Source organism: Vanellus vanellus (assembly GCF_965231255.1).
Source record: "Vanellus vanellus genome assembly, chromosome: 26".
Classification (NCBI taxonomy): Eukaryota; Metazoa; Chordata; class Aves; order Charadriiformes; family Charadriidae; genus Vanellus; species Vanellus vanellus.
In genome coordinates, this window is record NC_138931.1 from 908,725 (window position 1) to 929,601 (window position 20,877).

The 20,877-nt window shown below is 62.0% G+C and overlaps 2 protein-coding genes across 2 annotated transcripts; both read left to right on the top strand.

The window, feature by feature from the left end:
• Positions 1-6,093: 6,093 nt before the first annotated feature.
• ADRB3 (adrenoceptor beta 3) lies at positions 6,094-12,909 on the top strand (the record flags this gene model as incomplete). The annotated part of the gene is made up of 6 exons (XM_082495713.1): positions 6,094-7,388; positions 11,668-11,771; positions 11,956-12,038; positions 12,148-12,267; positions 12,367-12,460; positions 12,830-12,909. The coding sequence occupies 6 exons, from the start codon at positions 6,094-6,096 to the stop codon at positions 12,907-12,909; spliced, it is 1,776 nt and encodes a 591-aa protein (XP_082351839.1).
• Positions 12,910-18,080: 5,171 nt separating this feature from the next.
• LOC309681781 (prolactin-releasing peptide receptor-like) lies at positions 18,081-20,228 on the top strand (the record flags this gene model as incomplete). Its single annotated transcript, XM_082495732.1, has 2 exons — positions 18,081-18,493; positions 19,595-20,228. The coding sequence occupies 2 exons, from the start codon at positions 18,081-18,083 to the stop codon at positions 20,226-20,228; spliced, it is 1,047 nt and encodes a 348-aa protein (XP_082351858.1).
• Positions 20,229-20,877: the final 649 nt, after the last annotated feature.

The window sequence follows — 20,877 nt, forward strand, 5'->3', positions numbered from 1 at the left end:
CAAAGCATCTGCTGAAACCCCCATGAAGGTGCGATATACGCTGCCCCGCGAAGGGAAACATGTTTCCCCTTGCAGGTACAGCAGGATATCGAGCATGCCTTGACCACCCCGAACTCTACAGCCGGCAGCTTGCATGAGAGTCAGTGAAACAGCACATTTTTATTGTTTTTTATTGTTCTGACACAGAGAATTTTTCCCTTCCTGCCACTGCCTGCGGCTGAGCCCCGGCTGACGCGATGCTGTGGGTCCCAGAGCTGCGCTTGCATTTACCGGGGAAGGAGAGTTTATATAGTGCCGAGAGTTTATGTACAGCTTCCTCCAGCCTCCCCGGGACAGGCAGTACCCAGCGGGTTAAAGCTTCATCACAGCGTGTTTATGTGCTGACAAGGAAACATGATGACAGATAATCCCAAACAACTTCAAAGCGAGATTCGTGAATCCGATATGGAAACTATTCCTGAAGTCTCAGTGCCGAGAACCCCAGACTAATTACCGCTGCGGACATTAAAGGCAGAGCGGGACCCGTTGCCAAAAGCCCAGTGCCTGGCCTGGCCCCGTGCCCACCCCGCCGAGCCCCGGGCTCCCTCCGGGCGGCTAACAGGAGTTTGGGGTAAAACGATGCTCCTTGAGCAGCTCTTGCTTAGGCGGAGGGTAGAGCATCACATGGTCCTCACTGACCTCCTGCGCTGTCCCCGGGTGTCCCCCATGTCCCTGGGTGTGTGGGCAGGGACAGGACAGCCCCATCGCGCCCCTGGGTGATGCCAGCCCACCCGGCAGGAGGGGGTTAATGCTGAGCCGGGCATCCACCTGGGAGGCATTTAGGGATGCGGGAGGGAGGAATAACAGCGGCTGGGGAGGTGGTGGGACCCTGGTGGCAGCCTTGCAGGGGCTGGTGACTTGCTCCGGCGCAGGTAGTGACACGGTGTGTGGCTTTGTGCCATGGATGGCTCCGAGCCCTGGTGGGTTGGGTGCAGAGGGGATGTGTCATCAGCCCCACACAGCGTTGCGGGGTGGTGTGGGTCCGTGGGGTCTCTGGGCAGGGCTTGCTCAGGGCCCTCGTGCAGATGGGGATGCTGCGGGGTGCTGGGCTGGTGGGACTTACGTGATGTGGATCGGCAGCTCTCAGCTTAGAATCATAGAACGGTTTAGGCTGGAAGGGACCTTGAAGATCATTGAGTTCCAACCCCCCTGCCTGCAGAGCCTGAGCCTGCTGCCCTGTACCTGCCTGGGTGCTTCCCTGGGAGTTTCCATGAGTAAATCATATCTCAAAGCTCTTGAGAGCTTGAGGGGCCGCTCAGGCTGCTCTGGCTGGGGCACGCAAGGCAGGAGGAAGGGTGCTGTCACATTCCTAGAGCATGCGTGGTTTCTTGGGAAGCCTTATTTTGGAAGCATGGTGGGGTAACGAATGCGGATGAGGCCGTAGGGATGTGGTGCCCATCCCAGAGGTGCTGGGGCTCACAGCTCTCCCAAGCTGCGGTGGTGAACGTCTCTGGCTGCCCTTGCCCTTTGCTCTGGGCTGGGGACTTGCGCCAGCACAGCTCTGGCTCTGAATTCCATGGACGGGCAACGCTTTGCAACACCAGCCTGGCTCAAGAGGGGCTCTGGCACGGGCTCTTACTGGTGCAAAGCTGAACGGCATCTCTCTGGGTGCAGTGTGCCTCTCCCCAGCTCTGCTCCCTGCACCGGGGAATCCCGCTCCGCGGAAGGGCTGGGGGTGGACAGGCAAAAACCCCTCAAACGTTCTGTCGGCAGTTTCAGTGCAATCACTTGCTGCACTGGGTTTGCTTCCTGACCCTCTGCCGCCATGGGGAAGCTGAGGAAGGCTGAACCAAAGGGGAGAGCAGTGAGACCCCGGGGAGAGGGGGATGCCCGTGTCCCTGCCGTCAGTGTCCCTGCAGCAGTGATGGCAGTGAGCAGCGATGCCGCTGTGACTCCTGCCGTGTGCTGGTTTTTATCACTTGTCCTGTAACGGCGAGTATGCAAACAGCGTGCCAGGGGAGAGACAGCAAGAGTTCCCAGCTATAAAAAGCTTTTGTTTTATCCTGGTGTGGCATCAGCCCGGCTCAGCCCTGGCAGAGTCTGAATGCGCTGCGTCCAGTGATGCTGGGAGGCAAAGCTGGCGCTTGCCTCTTGCTGCCCCATCTCTCCTCTCCTCCCACCGAGCCTCAGCCCCTGCTCGGTACCCGCCTGCCCTCTCTGGGCCCAGCGCAGCTTTAGTGAGCTCGCAGATGCAATTATGAGTTGAACATGAGGGACAGAGGATTAAAACTGTGCTTAATACCTGAGGTGGCAGGTCACGGGAGCTCGGGCAGGGATCTGATAGCTGGTACCCTGCTCCCCGCCAGCTGCCGCTGCACAGGCTCGTGCACCACTTGCCCAGGCTGGAGTCATCCCTCGGGTGGATGGAAACGATCCGTCCTGCCCTGGCCGGGCTCATCCCCGTGCATATCCGCACAGGCACGCTGGGGTTCCTCTGGTTTGGACGAGGTCTGGCTCTCCAGTTTGCAGGTGACAGGGTCAGCTCCACCGCGTCTCTGGCTCGCTTTGCAGCCCCGAGGCAGGCTGCAGCGCTGACGCTGCGACCGACGCCAGCTCGTCACCCCTCGGAGTGCGTTGCCCTTCCCCTAAGCGGGCTGGAGCCAGAGCTCACGTCTGCCAAGCTCCTGCAGCCGTCACAAGCTCCCCTCTATCTGCTAAATGCCAGGCGCTGATTTATCCGCTTTCCATGTCTGGGATCATGCCTCACCCGCGCCCTCGGCGAGGGGGATTAGCAGAACCAGAGCCGTATGTGTGAACCTGAAACACTTAATTAGGATGTTGTGTGCATGCAGCCTGGCTGGGGTGGATAAGGCTGTGGGACAGGGATTAAGGGGTGCAGGGGCTTCACATCCACTTAAGCAGGAGTGCCAGCGCGCGAAAACTTTGTTTAAGATCAGGGAGAGCAATTTACACCTGAGACAGGCTCAGGACGCCGGCGCTGGCCAAGGCAGGTTCCCCTGGCCCTGCACGGGGGGCTACGCTGGCGCACCAGCTGCAGAAAGGTGGGCTTGCGTCCAGCTGTCTCGGAATGATCCCAGGTTATTTCCCTGGGAACCTCCAAAAGGGTACTTGAGCTCCTTGCAGGAGGAAGCTCCTGCTCCTTCCTCCCCTGGTCTAAAGGACGGTTCCTGCTCCCTGCCAGGGCAGCACTGGGCATCAGCATGGGGCAGCCTGGCACCGCAGGCGGCTGCGCAGCCCCTTGCCCTCAGCATTGCCTTGGGAGGAATTCGGGACCTTGTGGGCTTGTGGCGCTGGTGCTTGGCTCTGTTTGCAGGGGAAATGCCCCGTGATGAGACATCCTCCAGGAGCTGCTAAACCCCCTCTGCAAAGGGCTCCATAGGTGCTACTTCTTGGCCCATGTCGCCCCTCGAACTCCACGACCAGGCAGACCCTGTGTCCCCTCGGATCTCTCTGGGACCAGCTCCGGCGTCTGTTTCCTCCCTCCAAACACATCCGTGGGCTCCATGTGCACTGCTCCTTCCCTGCATCCCAGCTCTCCCCAAGTAGGGATCTTCCCTAATCCATCCTGACTCTCCCTCTATGTACAAAGAAGTATTTTTAAATATCCATTGTTTATTCTGCAGCAACAGCCAAAGGAGCTGCTCTGATCCACGGCATAAACATATTTTCCCAGAGTTTTTTAAACAGCCACTTGACCCGCTGGGCAGCGCTCCCCCGTAGGGTCTCCCTGGGGCCGGCCCTGCCTCCCCCTGCCCGCGGTGGCTGTGCAGGTGGGGAGCTGGGCCAGCGCTCCCGGCCGGAGGCAGGGACAGGGACGGGCAAGGGGAGAGGATGCTTTCCTGCTGCCTCAGCCCTGGGCTGGAGGGCGCAGCCGGGGTCTGCAGCGCCGCGGGGGCGCGGGGTGAGGCTGTGGAGCAGAGGGGGTGGGGGTCAGGGCTGCGCGAGACGCAGCATCTCTGTGCTTCAGCTTTTCCAGCTGTAAAACTGGGACAAAGATACTGAGCCACGTTACTTCCCCTGCCTTGATGAAATGCCTGGGACTCTCCCTTCCTCTCCCCAGTCGAGTCGGCTCCCTGGGAAGGGAGGAGGGCTCCGAGCTCTCCTGGCGGGGAGTGGGAGGAAAAGTCTCATTTAAGTGCCAGAGAGAAGACTTCAGAACGTCAGAAGCGGTGTTTCGGATGCCTGCTTCGGCACCTCGGGGAAGCCTGCCCGTTTGTCCCGCCGTGGGCGGTGTGTCTGTTACTCACTTTGAACGTGGTGGGAGCGCTCCTCTCCAGGGCAGGGTGGTGTGGAGATGGTCTGAACATGCCATGAAGGTCCATCTGCGGGAGGACACACTGTAAAACCCCCGGGGCTGAGCCCTGCAGCCCTTTCGGTGCCCAGGAGCCAGCGCAGAGCCCAGCTCTGCTGCGAGGGCGCACGCTGGGCTGATGGGGGAGCAGAGGCGAGGATGGGGAGCACAGGGGAGGATGGAGAGCCACCAGCCCCCGGTCACCCAGCAGGGTCCTGTCAGACCCGGGCATCCTGCACCCGTGCTCCGTCTCTGCCAGTTCCATAGAGCCAAGCGCAATGCCCTCGTTATCCATGGACGTTCCCACAGATGCTCTTGCTTTATTTTTCATACACAAACTCCAGCTGCAACTTCATGTGCCGACACATGCGGGAGTTGCACGTGCAGCCACGTTAAAAAGACGATGACTTTCCTGTGTGCATCTGGCTTGTGCCATGTGTCCTTCCAGTGGAGGGACAAATTGCCCTCTAAATAGCAAGTCCAGGGCTCGGTGCAACCCAGCAATTAATGCCAGAGCTGGGAGCTAAGAAGGGTTGCATCAAGCCCTCATCTGACTGCTTTGAAAAACCAAAACAGTCTTGTAAAGACCAAGCTTGTAAAAACGGGACTGTGTTTTGCTAGCTCATGAATGGGAAGAAATGCCAACTGGATAATTTTTTACACATATCTTTTTTCCTCTTTGTCAACATTCCCCCATTTGGCTGAAACTTCAAAATGCCATATTTGGAGAGCGCCAGTCTTAGAAGTTCCAGTATTTGTATAAATAGCTGATAGTGAAAAAAATTACCCGTTCTGGAGTCTGCCCAGGAGCCTACAGGAGGAGCGGAGCTGGGGGCAGCGATGGGGCAGAGGCTGCTGGAGCCGCCCAGTGCCCTCCAGTCTGACGTGGCTCCCTGCTGCCATGTGTGAGTGGAGAAGGAAATGTGGGTGGGGGTCTCCAGAAGAGCAGCACCCACTCGAGAGCAGGAAGGGGAGCAGCAAAGGTCTGCCCATTCTCCTCCCTCAGCTGGGCAGGGGGTTTGGGCAATGCATGTGTAAGCGAAATAATGGCTGTGAGACGCCCTGGATGTCGTCTTTTGGAGCGGGGCTGTCACCTTGCCATCCCTCTGCTGATGTGGAGGGGACAGGGGTGTCATTGTCCCCACCAGGGACAGCCTGTCCTGCCCAGGGAAAGCCTGAGCACGGTGAGGGGCGCACAGAGAGTGGCTCATGGTGAGGGGCTCCTAGCAAAGTCCTGGGGCGCAGGGCGAGCAGTTTAGATCACGGGGCGCAGGGGGAGATGCTGAGGTGCGTGGAGAAGGACCGGGGGACACGGTGAGGGGTGCGGGCGAGGGGTGCACAGAGGCGGACGGGGGTGCCCGGCGAGGGGCTGGTGCGGGCACGGCACGGCGCAGGGTGCGTGGAGAAGGAGAAGGGCGGACGGCGTGGGACCGGGGCGCAGGGCGGTGGGCGGTGGGCAGTGGGCGGTGGGCGCAGGGGCGGGGGCCCGGGGTGCGCGGTGGGGATGCCGGGGGGAGCGGGGCGGGCCGGGGGGTGCCCGGCCGGGGGGGAGGCGGTGCCGCAGCCCTCTCTCCTTTCATTGATCTCCGGAGCGGGGCAGCCCGGGGCCGCCCCGAGCCTTTAAAGGCTCCTCCTCCCGGCGGCGGTCCGGGGAGCGGCGCGGAGGGGAGCCCGGCCCCGCTGCAGCCCCGCCGGTCCGCCCCGAGGGCTGCTGCGGGCTCCGGCGGCCGCGGGCAGCGCGGCGGGGGGCTCCGGGCCGGGGTGCGCGGGGAGGGAGCGGGGGTGCCCCCAGCCCGGCCGAGATGACCCCCCTGCCCGCGGGCAACGGCAGCGCCTGGGGGGCGGCAGCGCTGGGCAGCGGCAGCAACTGCAGCGGGGCGGCCAGTCTGAGCAGGCAGTGGGCGGTGGGGGCCGCCCTGAGCCTCACCGTGCTGGTCATCGTGGCCGGCAACTTGCTGGTCATCGTGGCCATCGCCAAGACGCCGCGGCTGCAGACCATGACCAACGTCTTCATCACCTCGCTGGCTTGTGCCGACCTCATCATGGGCTTGCTGGTGGTGCCGCCGGGGGCCACCATCCTGCTGAGCGGCCACTGGCCCTATGGGACGATGGTGTGCGAGCTGTGGACCTCGCTGGACGTGCTGTGCGTCACGGCCAGTATCGAGACGCTGTGCGCCATTGCTGTGGATCGTTACCTCGCCATCACGTCACCGCTGCAGTACGAGGCGCTGGTGACCAAGGGCAGGGCACGGGCTGTGGTGTGCCTGGTGTGGGCCATCTCTGCCTTCATCTCCTTCCTGCCCATCATGAACCACTGGTGGCGGGACGGGGCCGACGAGCAGGCGGTGCGCTGCTACGACGACCCACGCTGCTGCGACTTTGTCACCAACATGACCTACGCCATCATCTCCTCCACCATCTCCTTCTATGTGCCCCTGCTTGTCATGATCTTCGTCTACGTCCGTGTCTTTGCTGTGGCCACACGGCACGTCCAGCTCATTGGCAAGGACAAGGTGAGGTTCCTGCAGGAGCCCCCCAGTCCCAGCTCCCGGAGCGGCCGGCGGAGGCGGCCGTCCCGTCTGCTGGCCATTAAGGAGCACAAGGCGCTCAAGACCCTGGGCATCATCATGGGCACCTTCACGCTCTGCTGGCTGCCCTTCTTCGTGGCCAACATCATCAAGGTCTTCTGCCGGCCACTGGTGCCGGATCAGCTCTTCCTCTTCCTCAACTGGCTGGGCTACATCAACTCAGCCTTCAATCCCATCATCTACTGCCGCAGCCCCGACTTCAGGAGCGCCTTCCGCAAGCTGCTGTGCTGCCCGCGCCGTGCCGACCGCCGGCTCCACGCTGTCTCGCAGGACCTGCAGCGCTGCCCCTGTGCCTTCAGCCCCCAAGGGGGCCTCTCGGAGGACAGCAAGGTGGCGGCCCCCGGGCACCCCGGGGAGGACGGCGAGGCTCAGGGCAGCGGCAGCAGCAGCCACTGCAGCAGCCAGACGGAGGAGACCAGCCTGTCCCAGGGCAGCGGCCACCGGCAGCGGCCCCTGGGCGAGTCCCGGCCACAGGGCACCCAGACCACGCTGTGCTCGCAGCTTGACGAGTAGGTACCTGCGGGCGCTTGCTCGGGGGCCGCTGGGGGACCAGACCTTTGGGGTGCGACCAGGGGCGCTGTTGATGGCGGGGCCGTGGTGTGATGGCACAGCACGGAGCCAGAGGGAAGGCAGACCCTGGAGCCGTGGGGCAGGCGGTGCCTGGGGTGTGTGGGAGAGGTGCCGGGGTGCAGGGCTGGGAACGGCTGCCCTCTGCCTTTAGGTTCCCCTAAAGCCCTGCCCCCCTCACTGGGCTGCAGAACTGGGGTCCCAGCCCAGTCCCACCTTGTCCCTTCCTTGGGAGCCCCCCAGCCCGCCAGGACAGGGTCAGCTGTCCCCGGGTAAAGAAAACACTGGTGGTGAATAGGGAAGCAAACCAGCTGAACAGGGACATGTCCCTGAGCCTGGGGTTTGCCCCCTTCTCCCCCCGCTCCCACTTTCTTCTGTTAAAGAAGGGAAACACGGGGACCCCCTCTGCAGTAGGGCAGCCAGGGGGTCGCTGTCTCCAGCCTGGGCTCTGTGGGTCGCTTTGCCCTCTGACAGAGTGTAATTCTGGGAAGGGAATTTATTTCGTCCGACTCCGTCCCTCGCTGCCGTCAGCCCTGCGGACAGAGATGGGCTTCCCGGAGCCGGCAGCCCCGTGCCAGGGCAGAGGGCTGGCAGCGCTGCCTGTGCTGGGGCTCTGCCCTGCCAGCCCGCTGCCTGCACCCTTACGGGGATTTACACCTCCTTCTGCAAATTACAGGGTGGGGTTTTTCCCGAGTTTTTTATTACTGTGACAAAATTTGAATATTGTGGCTACTGTGGATTTTAACCAGTTTCCTCTGGTCCAAAACCCCTCCTGTCACCTGAAGGCAGGAGAGGTTCCTGCCAGCACTCGCAGGCAGAGCTGCTGTCAGCAATGTGCAGAAAGAGGTGCTGGAAAGTGTTTTCTCAAGTCGCGTCCTTCTGGGGAAGGATTCATCCATCCCAGGAACACGGGACGGTACATTGTGGGAAAGGTTTGGGCTCTTCACGCGCTGTGCTCTCCTGTTTAAGGTTTGCCGGCAGAGAGACGCCAGCGGGTCCTTCCATCTGACTGGGAGCAGCCGAGAGCCGGGAAGAGAGTGAGTGTGTTTCCCTTGGCAAGCGCTGCGGCGGGGTCGGGGCGATCATCCCTCTGCCCGCGTTGGCCACTGCCTTCCCTGGGGGAGCGCAGCCTTTGGCCGGCCCGCAGGCAGCTGCCCGCTTTCGGGCACGTGAGCCTGGCGTCAGCCTGGCCATCTGCTGACACCTCCCCGCCTGCCCCGGGATGCTTTAACCCGCGTTGGCTGACGGGCTGCTGGAGCTCCAGACCTTCGCACGGTGCTTTTTGCCCAGCTCCAGTCCTGGATCCCCCTCCGTGCCCGCTGCTCCCCCTTCTCCCGGGGCGGTGGCTTTGGGTCCCTGTCCCTATGCAGCTGCGAGGGTTGAGCCCGGAGGGTGATGCTGCATCACATCCCACCCTCCTCTTGCAGGGCCGGGCGTTGCGAAGGGGACGGAGGAGCGGCGCTGGGGGCGACGGCGCTGGAAGGACCCTCCGGTGCACACACCTACCCGCAGTGGAGAGGGGCTCTCCCTCGGGAGTGCTCGCGGTCACAGCAGGGTCCGAGGAGCCGGCTCCTCTGTGCCGTTGATGCTGGAGAGCTGGAGCCAGCTGGGAAGAAGCTCCCAAGCCGCTCGCCAAGGGGCAGCGCAGCCTCAGGGACGTGCCTGCACTCCTTGCGCAGACAGGGGACGAGCTCCCAGCCCGGGAGTGCTTCTGGCGTGGCTGGCATCGGGATGCAGTGGCCAGTGGCTCTGCTCTCCCAAAGGACCTGGTCGTCCCGGGCTCAGCCGGGTTTCGCACAGCCGGTCAAGAAGGGGAGAAGAGCCTCCTGCAGGCACCAGCCCTTTCCAGGATCTCCACTCCGCAGCCGCGGCATTCCCAGGGCTGGGCGCGATGCCGGGAGCCACAGCAATACCTTTAGCAAAGGAAAAGCACAGGGGAGCCAGGGGAGCTCTGAGCAGGGGGGACTGGGCAAAAAAAAATGTGAATTATGCTCTTGTCAAATCTCCTCCTGTTTCTCCCTCTCCTTTCAGGGCAGAAGTCCCGGTTTCCGTGCCCTTCAGGACTGGGGGGGTTGTTTAGATGAAGCCGGAGGAGCAGCAGCGGGGTCAGGCGGGAGTGCTGTAGGAGGGGGGGTTTCGTCCCGAGGCCCCTGCACGGTCGGGGTACGTAGGGCAGTGGGGGTGAGGGCAGGGTGTGATTCGCTCTGGCTCTAAAACCGATTTGTGCTGCCGGCGTGGTGGGAAGCGGCGGCAGGGCCAGTCCCTGCGGTGCGAGCAGAGCTCGGGGCGTGTGTACGGACGGGCGCGCGTGTTCGTGGCTGTGCCCACGCCACGCTGCCGCGCGGCGCCTTTTGGGGATGATGTTGATTGTAAATATGTCGCGGTGACTGACTGTAAAGTTTTTGTCCTGTTTTGTCGTGTGTTGTCACCCCCCCCCCCCCCCCCCGCTGTGTGAAATAAACCCTCCAAACTCTGCGATGCCTTCGAATCTGTGCCGAGCAGAGGGATGCTGCTTCCACCTGCCCTTCCCGTGGGGCCGCCCGAGGCTCGGGGGTGCATGTCCCCCCCTTGGGCTGCCGGGGCTGAGGCTGGCAGGCAGGGAAAGGCTGTGCTCGGAGCGTGCCGTGGTGCCAGCCCCAGCCCTGCCACGTCTCCCCGCACCCCAAAAGGGCGGGCAGAGCTGTCCCTCCCCAGGGCCAGGCACAGCCCTGTGCCCCCCAGGGGAGCTTTGTGCCCCCCGGGGGTTTGCCAGCCTGGGAACGCACCAGAATGAAGGCACTGCCATCCCACCAGAATTCAGGAGCTTTTTACCAGGGTGAACTTTCGCCTGGGCGAGGCAGAGCCCCACGCCGGGATGGTGCTCGGGGCACCCCCTGCACCCACAGGCCCCCAAGCTGTCCTGGCCACCGGGAGCCCGTGCAGAGTGGCCCAGTGCCACCTCCTGGTGCTGGAGAAGTCCCAGCTCCCACACAGAGCCTGCGGGGTCCGGCTGCAGCCCCAGGGACCGGGGTGTCGGGGGTGTCCCCTGCCGGGATCCTCCCTTGGCACGTTTTGCTTTTAATACGCAGCAAGCACGAAATCACTAAATAAAGAGAAAAGCACAGCTCTCGGTGACCGTTTCCATTTCAGAGCTTCAAACTCACTTCGGTGGCTCTGAGGGCTCCTGGGGGACTGGTCTCTGGTCCCTGCAGCTGACCCCAAGCACAAGGAGGTCCTGTGTGTCCCCCAGCCCCCCATGGCCTCATCCTCTCTGGGGTACCCTCAGTGACCCGCTGAAGGGACACAGTCCGACACCAGCCCAGGAGCTGCTCATTAGCCCCCCAAGAACCACCGTGTTAATGAGTAACTTCCCAAACAGCGGGCAAGCCCGGGGTGGGGGGTGAAGGGGGACTGTGCCAGGGAGGGGGGGAGGCTAATGTCCTCATCTCTAATCAAGCTAAAGTTGGCTCAGACGGGTTTCCTCATTTACTGTAGGTCCTTCTGGGGGGTGTGTGGTGATGAGGGGGTGGTGGGTGCATTGGTGCCACCTGCCCCCCCCCCAAAGCACCTGCACTGCATTCCCACCTGCACCTCCCTCGGGACCCCCCTTCTCTTTATCAGCAGCCGGCGCCGGGTGCAGGAGCTGTGTGCTCTCTTGGTGCTGCTCTCCCTGGCTGGGTATGGGCAGGGGCATGTCCAGGGGTCCCTGGGGGCTTCTGCTGTGTGTGGGGCAGGGGGCAGCTCCCTCTGCCACCCCAGACCCCGTGCTGGGTTGTGCAGCCGGGTTAACCGCTGGTGCTGGCAGAGTCCCTGGTGCCAGTGCGGCATTTGGAGGTTTCCCGGTGCTCTCTCCATACTAAAGGCTTCCCTGAGGCTTTGGCTGCTCTGGTCAGCCGAAACTGCCCTGTGCTGGGAGGGTGCATGGAGCACCCTGTGCTGCCCTTGCTTACGGTGCCCCCGTGCTGCAGGGGGGCTGCTCGTCCTGATCTTAGAGCTGGTTTTGCCTGTAAAGGTGATTAACCGGCTTTTCCTTTCCCCAGATGGTTTTATCCTTCACATAGCGATGCCGCCCTCGCCACAGCGATGCTGGTCCAGCGGCTGTCCCGCTGTGAGCTGCCTGCCTGCTGCTGTCCTGCTTCTGGGACTGGGTAGTTTGCTCTCCGTGCTCCAAAGTCACACTTCTTCCTTGGGCTTCTGCTCCGGAGCAGCTGAATGCTGTTTTCTCTGCTGTTTGTCTCCCAGGAGCTGGTTCCTGCTGCCGGTGTTGGATCTGCTGTGGAGGATGAGCAGCTCTTCTCCCTTCTCCAGGTCTCTGCTGGAGGAGAGGCCCATCGCTGCGCTGTGGGGTACGGACCTGACGGCAGGAGTGAGTGGGGGGACAGTGGCCGTGTCCTGTGGGCGGCCGGGGCAGGTGCACGGGGCGCGATTTCCTCTCTCATGGTGTGTGCGCTCGGGAAAGCCTCCCCTTTGCTTTCGGCTGGGGCGGGGGGAGCAGCACAGGCGTGCACGGGCGATGTCGTGTCCCCGCAGGCTGCCAGCTGAACACGGGCACCCGGAGCTGCGTGGTGAAGGAGGATGATGACTTCCTGGAGCACCTGGTCCTGCTGAGAACGGTGAGACCCGAGGCTTGCCAAAGAGCCCGTGGGAGCCAGGCTGTGCCCCAGCAGTGGGGCTGGCTGATGGCCGGGCTCCTTGCCACGGGGTCTCTGCTTGGCTCTGCAGATCTGCCTGGGGGCTGACGCCGGGGATGAGCTGCACGTGGTGGCCGTTGATTCAAAAAACACCTATGGAGATCACAAGCCGGTGCCCATCGCGGCGCTGCGGACCTCGGTGCTCCCCATGGTAAGGGCAGCCAAACGCGTGGCGTGCAGCCCCTGGCCATGGGGCGATAGTCTCACCCCAGGCTGGGGCTGGGGGGCTCTGAGCTCCCACTCTTTGCAGATCAGCCTCAAAGGTCTGGAGCTGGTCCCTCCCGTCACCTTCGTGCTCAAGTGTGGAGCTGGGCCGGTCTATCTCAGTGGGCAGCACATCACCCGTGAGTGTCCGGCTGCGGGGCCAGGGTGAGCGTGTGGGCTGGGGGCCGCACTGGGGATGCTCCGTGGGTCCCACGGTGGCTTTAGTGGCACCTGTTGCCCTCAACAGGGCTGCTCTGCCCCGGGGATGGAGGGATTTGCTGGTCTGGGGGGAATTAGTGCTTGTTTGCATTCACGGGCTTGGTGCGGTGGTCCATGCCAATGCTCAGCTCTGCCCTTTGCTGCTGCTGGGTGGGATGGTGTCTGTGTCCCACTCCCGGTGTGGGGTGGGATCACTGGCTGTGCGTGCAGCCGGGGGGGGGGGGGGTTTCCTCCCCTTGGTGGGTCAGGGTCCCCCCTTCCCACTGCAGCCCTGCATCTCTTCTCTCCAGTGGAAGATGATGCCAAGTCTGAATCCCATGAGGAAGAGCTCTTGGAGGAAGACGACGAGGATGCTGATGGAGCATCATAGAATAGCTGCAGCTCGGAGAAGGCTTTGCGGCTCTGGGAGTGGAGCTGCTGCGATGGTGATGGTGGGGATGCCCCGTGACAGGAGCTGCAAGTGCCTCCTGCCAAATGGGAGGGATCCTTGCAGGGGCACACAAACTGTCTGGGGTTTGGATATCATCGCTTGTCTCCTCTCCTTGCCTCCTCCATTCCTACATGCCCCCAGAAATCCTCCTCTTCCCTCTTTTATTGCAATAACAATGGGAAAGTGCAAATACCTTGGAGTTAGTCTGGACTGTGCTCTTGCCTGCTGTCCTGTCCCTGCCCGCCTGCTGCCCCCGGCGGCTCCCTTCTCTTGGGAAAATGTATTCTAGGCATGCAATTGCCGTGATGCTGTGGGTCATGCTGCTAACCCATGGGTCTGGGGGGGGGGGGGGGGGGGGGGGGGGGGCAGAGGTCCCAGTGAGCAGCCACTGGGGAGCTGCCTGCTCTGCTGCCAGGGCAGGGGGCTCAGGGGCTCTCCCAGCCCCAGCGTGTCTGGAGGAGGAACCGTGCACCGTGCTCTGGCTCGGGGCTTGTGTGTCTACGTAAGCTCAGCCGCCTCTTTGGGGGGAGGACACGATGCTCTGAGGCTGAGGTGCTCGTGCCCCCCTCCCTGAGCAGCCCTGGCACCAATTATCCTGCGTAATCCCTTCTAATGGTCCTTTTGTTCCGGTAGGAATCGCTCTGACCATCGCCTGCGTGGATCAACAGGACGAAGTTGCGTTGCCATCTTCATGGCAGCCCAGGAAACGCGGCCAAAAGCCGCCCAGAAAGAGCAGCCGCTGAAATAATATAATTAAAACTCCTAATTGAGAAAATTGCCCAAATCCATTATATGCGTGCTGTTAGCTGGCAGCGGGGCTGACTTTAAAGGGGAGCCCTGACTCTGCAGGTGGGGTGGGCTGGGAAAGGGAGCACACGGGTCTCTCTTTATTTTCCCCACTTATAATACAAAAAGCCGCAGAGATGAGCTGATCAGCGCATGGAGGGGAGATTGCTGTCATCGCGCCGTAATGGCCTCAGAGAGGCTGGAGATGGACCTGGGTGAAACCAGCAGCCAGCCCTGGTGGGCTGCAGCCTGGCAGCACGTCACCTGCTGGCGTGGGCTCGGGGACACAAGGGGACAACAGGATCGCAGGGCCATCGCACGCAGCCTTCGCCCCAGGAAGGGGTTTCCTGGGCATCACCTCTCGCAAGGCCAGTGTGTGCCCCGAGCCCCTTCCCTGCGCGTGGGTTTGAGCTGTGCCCTGGGATGGGGGGCAGAACGCCGCCGCTGTGCGCAGCCCCAAGCTCTGGGGGTGAAAGAAGGGGGAGAGCAAAACTAGAATGAGCAATTAACTCCTCCAGCTTCTCCCTGCCCTCGCCTTGCTCCCAGCCCGCGAGACTGCGTGTGCTACTTCTGGAGAGAGGATCAGAGCCACAACTATTCCATCTCTCACCAAAACAGGCGATTCTGGCTCGTTTTCCCCACTGGGATCTGTTCTGGGACCTGTCAGCACTCAGAGCGGGTCAGTGTGACAGTGCCCGAGGGGCGAGGGCTCTCCCTTACACCCCGCTGCCGGGGCTGCTCGGGTTGAAGGTGTCTTCTAGGGACCAGAGCCCCCCCACTGCCCATCCCAGAGGTGTTCTGCATGCGCTGGGTGCAGGCAGGGGTGCCGGTCATGGAGAAGCTGGAATAAAAGCTGATTAATTCATTGCTCCTAATTCCTCAGGCAGGAATGAAACGTGCTGTTAATTGGGAAGCTTGCTGAACGCCGGCCGCTCGGCATGATCCAGCAACTGCATTAAGCCATGGCGCTGGGTGCAGATTAAGCCCTATAAAGAAATCCAGGAGGAAAAGAAACACAAAGCGGATTAAGGTCAGTGGCAGTGAATTTGCACAGTGGCCTCGTCAACTCCCCGTGCGTGGCAGGGGAGCGCCCGGCAGCCAAGTGCACAAGCAGCCGCCGTGGTGCCGCCCGAATTGCCGGTGCCCTCCTGAGGACTAACTCCCCGGTGGGTGCATAGGGACAGAGCTGTCACCCCACACCAGCCACAAGCCCCTTGCTGGAGCCCGGTCTGCAGGACAGTACACGCAGCCCCGGCTGAAAATTCAACATTGGACCCGGAGAACCACAGCTCATGGCCGGAGCCGGTGTGGTCCCGCAGCGGGAAGGGTGGGTGCTTTGGGGGAGATGCTCTGTGCCCCTTCCCGCAGCCACCGGCAGCGGTGCGCTCGCCCCCGTCCTGCATCCCGCACAGCAGCGTCTCTTGGAGGGCTTTAGCATAACCATGGCAACTGCCAGGTAATTAATAGACGAGTCTCAATGTCATGGAGACAAAACGCACAAACAGAGCGCGCCGGGCTGCACGCCTGCCCAGCCGGGTGAGCAGGGCGCCAGCGCAGGATGCGGCCCCTGGGCACACTGTGCCTGGCTGGTGCTGCGTCCACCCAGCCGGCACCAAAACGGGCTCTGTTTCCCCCCGGAGGCAGGGATGTCATCCCACTGCGAGGGTGGCATGTGGCAGCCAGTGTCCCTGGAGCAGGTCAGGGCTCCGCATGAGCCCGTGCCCAGGATGGGTGCCGGCCTGCGACACAGGAGCAGGACGGTCACTGGAGTGCCGGGTGGCCGGAAGACTTTTTGGGGGGAAAACCAGAAAAATTTTGGCTGCAGAAGGCGCATGCGAGAGTGACGTTTTGATGCAGAAGGTGCCCCCGTTAGGGCAAAAGCTACCTCAGAGCTTTCTTTCGGGTTGACTTGTTCCCCAGGAGTTTGTGGCTTTGCCCAGGGCGATGGGCGCGATGGTGCTGGGCTCAGCAATAGGGCGCTTGCATCGCAGCCTGGCCGGGCTGGGAGCCCTTTTGGGGTGGCTTTGCTGGGTACCTGGTGCTGGGCTGTTCCAGCTGTGTGCCCGTCCTCCAGATGTTCGCAGTCACACCGCAAAGCCCAGGGGAGCTGCACGAGACCCCCCGAGGAGCCGGGGCTCACCCCAGGCTTTGCTCGTGCCTTCCCCCGCTCAGGGCCGGCCCCGCACCTCCGCCGGGCACAAGCGACAGCGTCTCCGGCAGCGTCTCCTGCCCTATGGCACGAGCACCCGGTTAATAAATGCAGCACTGCCCATTTACCTTGTGCGTAAGCGGCCAATTATTTGATGCGTGAGCGCCCCATCAGTTCACCCGTGAGTGCTCAACTAATTGCGGGAGGGGTTAAATAGTGCAAACCTGAGCACCCGCTTCGTGCACGCGTGAGCACCCCGTCGGTGCTGTGCCTGGCTGGGGGGGTGCATGCCCGGCCGGCTCGGGGTGACCCCCGTTATCTCAGGAGCCCGGTGCTGGGCAGAAAGGGCAGGAGGAAGCCTGAGGCTGGGGACAGGGGAGGCATTTCCCCAAACACCTTTTAACCATTTAAATTTTCTGCTGTCTCACCATACTCCGGAGAGGCATCGGAGGGGTCTGCTCCCCTCTGCGCCCCCAGGGCAGCCCCTGAGCAGGAGCCCCCCCGGCCCACGGGAAGGCGGCTGCCTTGAAACGCCACTGGGCGGCACAACTTAATTCTTTGCTGCAGGTGCTTCGTTTGGAAAAGTGGCCCTCGGTCTGGGGACGCGTGCGGGGCTGAGGAGGGATTTCTGGAGGAGGCTTCTGCAAACGGTAATTTGTTTACGGGGGGATTTTCACACCTGCGGATGCTCTGCGGGCGGAATTCCCTCCCTGAGCAGAACAAAGAGCAGTGCGGGGCTGGCTGTGGGGGGAGGCGGTCGCACGGCTTTGGATTCAGCGGCAAATGTTCGGTACGGGGGACTTTATTCTGAAATGCCTCTTCTGTCTCCGAGTGCATCCTTCGGGGTGGGGTGCAGCAGGCAGGGAGCGTGGAAGTTGATCTAACCCCCCAGTTAACGCGAATTTGGACCGTGGAGTTTTTTGGGGGGCTGCTGTGATGTGCTGCAGGACTGTGCCCGGGTGCAGCTCTCCATCAGGGTCCCCTGGGGACTTCCAAAATCTGCCGGGCGGGCTTTGGTCTTACTAACTCAGGTGCGTGAGGGCTTAAGGGTGAAATAACGGCTGGTACGGAGAGAATAAGCAGGGCGGCAAGTCCTGTGCTGGGAAAGAGCGGGAGATAATGTATGGAAATAGCCCAGGAAATTAAAGTTGGACTGCAGCGGGCGGTGAGCTGATTCAGTGGGCAGGAGGGAGGCAGGGACGCGGGAGCAGTGCGGGAGGGAGGGCTGTGCCGGGCAGGGGGTCCCGGGGGGTCTGGCAGCAAGCACTGCGTGCGGGACCCGGCAGCCCGGATGGGCAGGGACCTGTCTGCCAGGACCGATCTAATCTTTTTTTCCCTGGAATTTCCTCCTTGCCCCCCCACCCCCCATCTCATTCCCTTTTACATGAAAACCTGGCGTTGCCGTCGGCAGGAGCATGAGGACACCTCGGCCGAGCCCCCTGAACTGGAGCAGCAGCGGAGCCCAGCCTGGCTGCTGCCGCACTTGGCGTTGGAGGAGAGCCTGGTTAATCTCCTTAGGGCGATGGATGAGCGGGGCGCAGGCACACGAGGCTTTGAGGCAGTAAAAAAAGTAGCAGAGCATCTTTATTCGTTTATCCATTAATGTCCTTTATTATTTCCAGAAACATTAGGAGCTATTTTCTGGCTCAGCTGCCGCTTCCCTTTTCCTTCTGCCAGCAGCCGCCCCTCCACGGCAGCTGGGCTGGGGCAGAGGCAGCGTTGCAGCAAACGCTTCATTTAAAGGGGTCTTGATGAGACCAGATTTCGGTAAGTGCTTCCCCCGAGCCCACGCTCAGCCCTACTGCTTTTCTCCTTCTCCTCTCCCCCCTCCCCCCCCCCCCCCCAAAGCCTTCGCTGCTGCCGAGCCTGGGGCTGCCTCTCCCTCCGGATGCAGGGCTGCTCGCCCACATCGCCCCTTTTCCCACCCTCATTTTCCATTTCCCTCCCCAGGAGCCTGCAGGACAAAGCCACTGTCCCGAGGAGCCTCGCCGGGTGTGGGGCAGGGTCCTGTCCAGCTGCTGGGGGGGGGACAGCCGCAGCAAAGCTGTGACGAGGAGCAGGATGTGCCCCATGGACACCTGAGACCCGCGACCAACGGATTTCGGGGTGCCGAGGCTGGAGACAGGGGTTTTCTTCCCTGCCCGCTGTTTGCAGGCAGCGGGGCTCAACCGCAGGCATGGAGGGGGATGGGGACAGGGATGTGACCAATGCCACCATCTACGAGCTGGCCCTGCAGAACCGCTCCAACACCAGCGCGCAGTTCACCGGGGTGCAGCTCATCCAGTCTTTCAAACCCCTCATCATCCCCTGCTACACCCTGGTCGTCCTCGTCGGCATCTTCGGCAACTACCTGCTCCTCTATGTCATCTGTAAGACCAAGAAGATGCACAACGTCACCAACTTCTTCATTGGCAACCTGGCTTTCTCCGACATGCTGATGTGCGCCACGTGCGTGCCCTTCACCCTGGCCTACGCCTTCAACCCCCAGGGCTGGGTTTTCGGGAAGTTTTTGTGCTACTTTGTCTTCCTGATGCAGCCCATGACCGTCTACGTCTCCGTCTTCACGCTCACGGCCATCGCAGTTGACAGGTAAGCGCGTCTGGGTCCGTCCACCCCCCGGTCCCCTCGAGCTGCTGCTCGCTTGGTTTGGGCTTTTAAGTGCCGAACACTCAAAATTGGAAAAGGAAATATCGGGGGGGATATTTGCAGCATCTCTGAAGCCTTTTCTTTAGCATCCGGTGGGGGAAGCACAGTGGGGCTGTTGGGCGGCTGCTGCGTTGCATCGGGGAGTGATGCTGTGCAGTTTCGTGCTTGCCTGTACAAAGCCGCCTCTACCCCACTCCCGACCGCCCACGGGCAGGTCTGCGCTCCCGGCCGGCACGGCGCTCGCACGAGGGCTGTTGCAGTTTGCACCCGGTTCACCATACTCTGCTGGATAAATTTGCACCCAAATCACGCCGTGTCCTGGCCCCTGGGTGAGAGCACTTGTGCCCCCCTGAGTGCGCCCGGGCAGGGGCTGAGGGGGGGGTGTTCATAAAAAACGCGTTTCCATAGAGATCTCCTCTCAGAAAAGATGCTGCAAACCCCGCGGGGATGGGAGCGATGGTGGCAGCACCGACGGCAGCACGGGGAGTGCCTCGCGCTGGTTCGCCTCAGCCCACGGGGGAGAGAGGGGCAGAACCGTGATGGGAAGGGCAGAAAAAAAAAACCAAAACCAAACAAAAAGGGAAGACTGGAGCAGAGGAGGAAGCCTGTATCACTGGCAGAGCTGTGCTCCTCTCACCCAGGAGGGTCCTCAGGAGTGCTGGTGGTGTTCCTTTGCTCTTCAACAAAGCCTTTTTTTGGGGGTGAAAAAGATTTACTTATGTTTCTCCTGCTAAAGAGGTGGCCACCGAGTCATGCTGTCCTCACCGTGTTCATAAAACATCATTGGGATTTATCCCGAACGGATGCTTTCAGCCCAAACCCTCCAGCTCCGGGGGGGAAGAGCAGGCGGCCGCGCCGGGGCTCAGACTTCGGCGTGAGCCTGCGAGCAAAGCAGGGCCGAGGAGCTGTCGGTGCTTTCCCCTGCACGGGCAATGGGGCTGCGCGTTGCAATATGAGTCGTTGCAATATGAGTCGTTGCAATATGAGTCGTTGCAATATGAGTCGTTGCAATAGCATTGGGCTCCCCTGTTTCTCTCCCCGCAGGTACTACGCCACTGTGCACCCCCTGAAGAAGCGCATCTCGGTCACCAGCTGCATCTCCGTGGTGGGGGGCATCTGGCTGCTCTCCTGCGGGCTGGTGGCCCCCGCCATCGCCCACACGTACCACGTGGAGTTTCGGCAGGAGGGCTTCGCCATCTGTGAGGAGTTCTGGATGGAGAAGGAGACGCAGCGCCTGGCCTACGCCTACGGCACCCTGATCGTCACCTACATCCTGCCCCTCTCCGCCGTCTCCCTCTCCTACATCTGCATCTCGGTGAAGCTGAGGAACCGCGTGGTGCCCGGCCACCCCACGCAGAACCAAGCCGAGTTCGACCGCCTGAGGAAGAGGAAGATCTTCCGCCTCATCGTGCTGGTGGTGGCGGCCTTCGGGGTCTGCTGGCTCCCCATCCACGTCTTCAACATCATCCGGGACATTGACATCAACCTCATCAACAAGCACTACTTCCTCCTCATCCAGCTGCTCTGCCACTGGTTCGCCATGAGCTCCTCCTGCTGCAACCCCTTCCTCTACGCCTGGCTGCACGACCGCTTCCGCGGGGAGCTCCGGAAGATGTTCGCCTGCAAGAGGAGGATCATCCCCACCAAGAGCTGTGGGGCTGCCGGTGGTGTGCTCTGAGGTCGCTCACCCCCTCCCTGGAACCCTCCGTGGCCGTGCGCTTCCCCGACAGAGCTTTCCCCGCTGCCGAGGGGTCGGGGACGCCCGTCCTGCCCGCGGCACCGGGGCCAAATGGGGTCCTGCTGCCCGCCCAGGGGTTTGCAGCACTCGCTGCAGCATTCTTCCCTATACCTGCCCCGCGTTGGGGCGCTCAGCTCCGCTCCCGCCATGCCCCGGGCTCCCTTCGCCTCCCGGACAGCAGCCGGCACAAGCAAAAATGCATTTGCTGCAGCTTTTCCCTGCAAAGTGCCCCCCAGCTGCACACCCGCAGCCCCCCAGCCCCAGCAATACCCATCCCTCCCGCGAGGGGCCTGAAGGTGAACCTGGACTGGGGGGACCTGGGCAGAGGGTCCCGGGGAGCAGGGGAGGGGACGGGAGGGGATGGGGGAGCAAAGCTGCTGGAGGACACAGCAGGAGGGGCGCCAGGCTGCACGCTTCGCTTCGGGACCTGGCGGTGTCATTATTCTAAATTAATGAAGGAAATGGGCCTGCGGGAGCGCGAGGAAGGGGGGGAAAGCACTTTGGCGGGGTGAGGGCTGTAAGCAGCTGCCCTTTTCATTAAATTAATCACACGGCGCTCATCGCATCGGCTGTTGGAAACGGCGTTTCT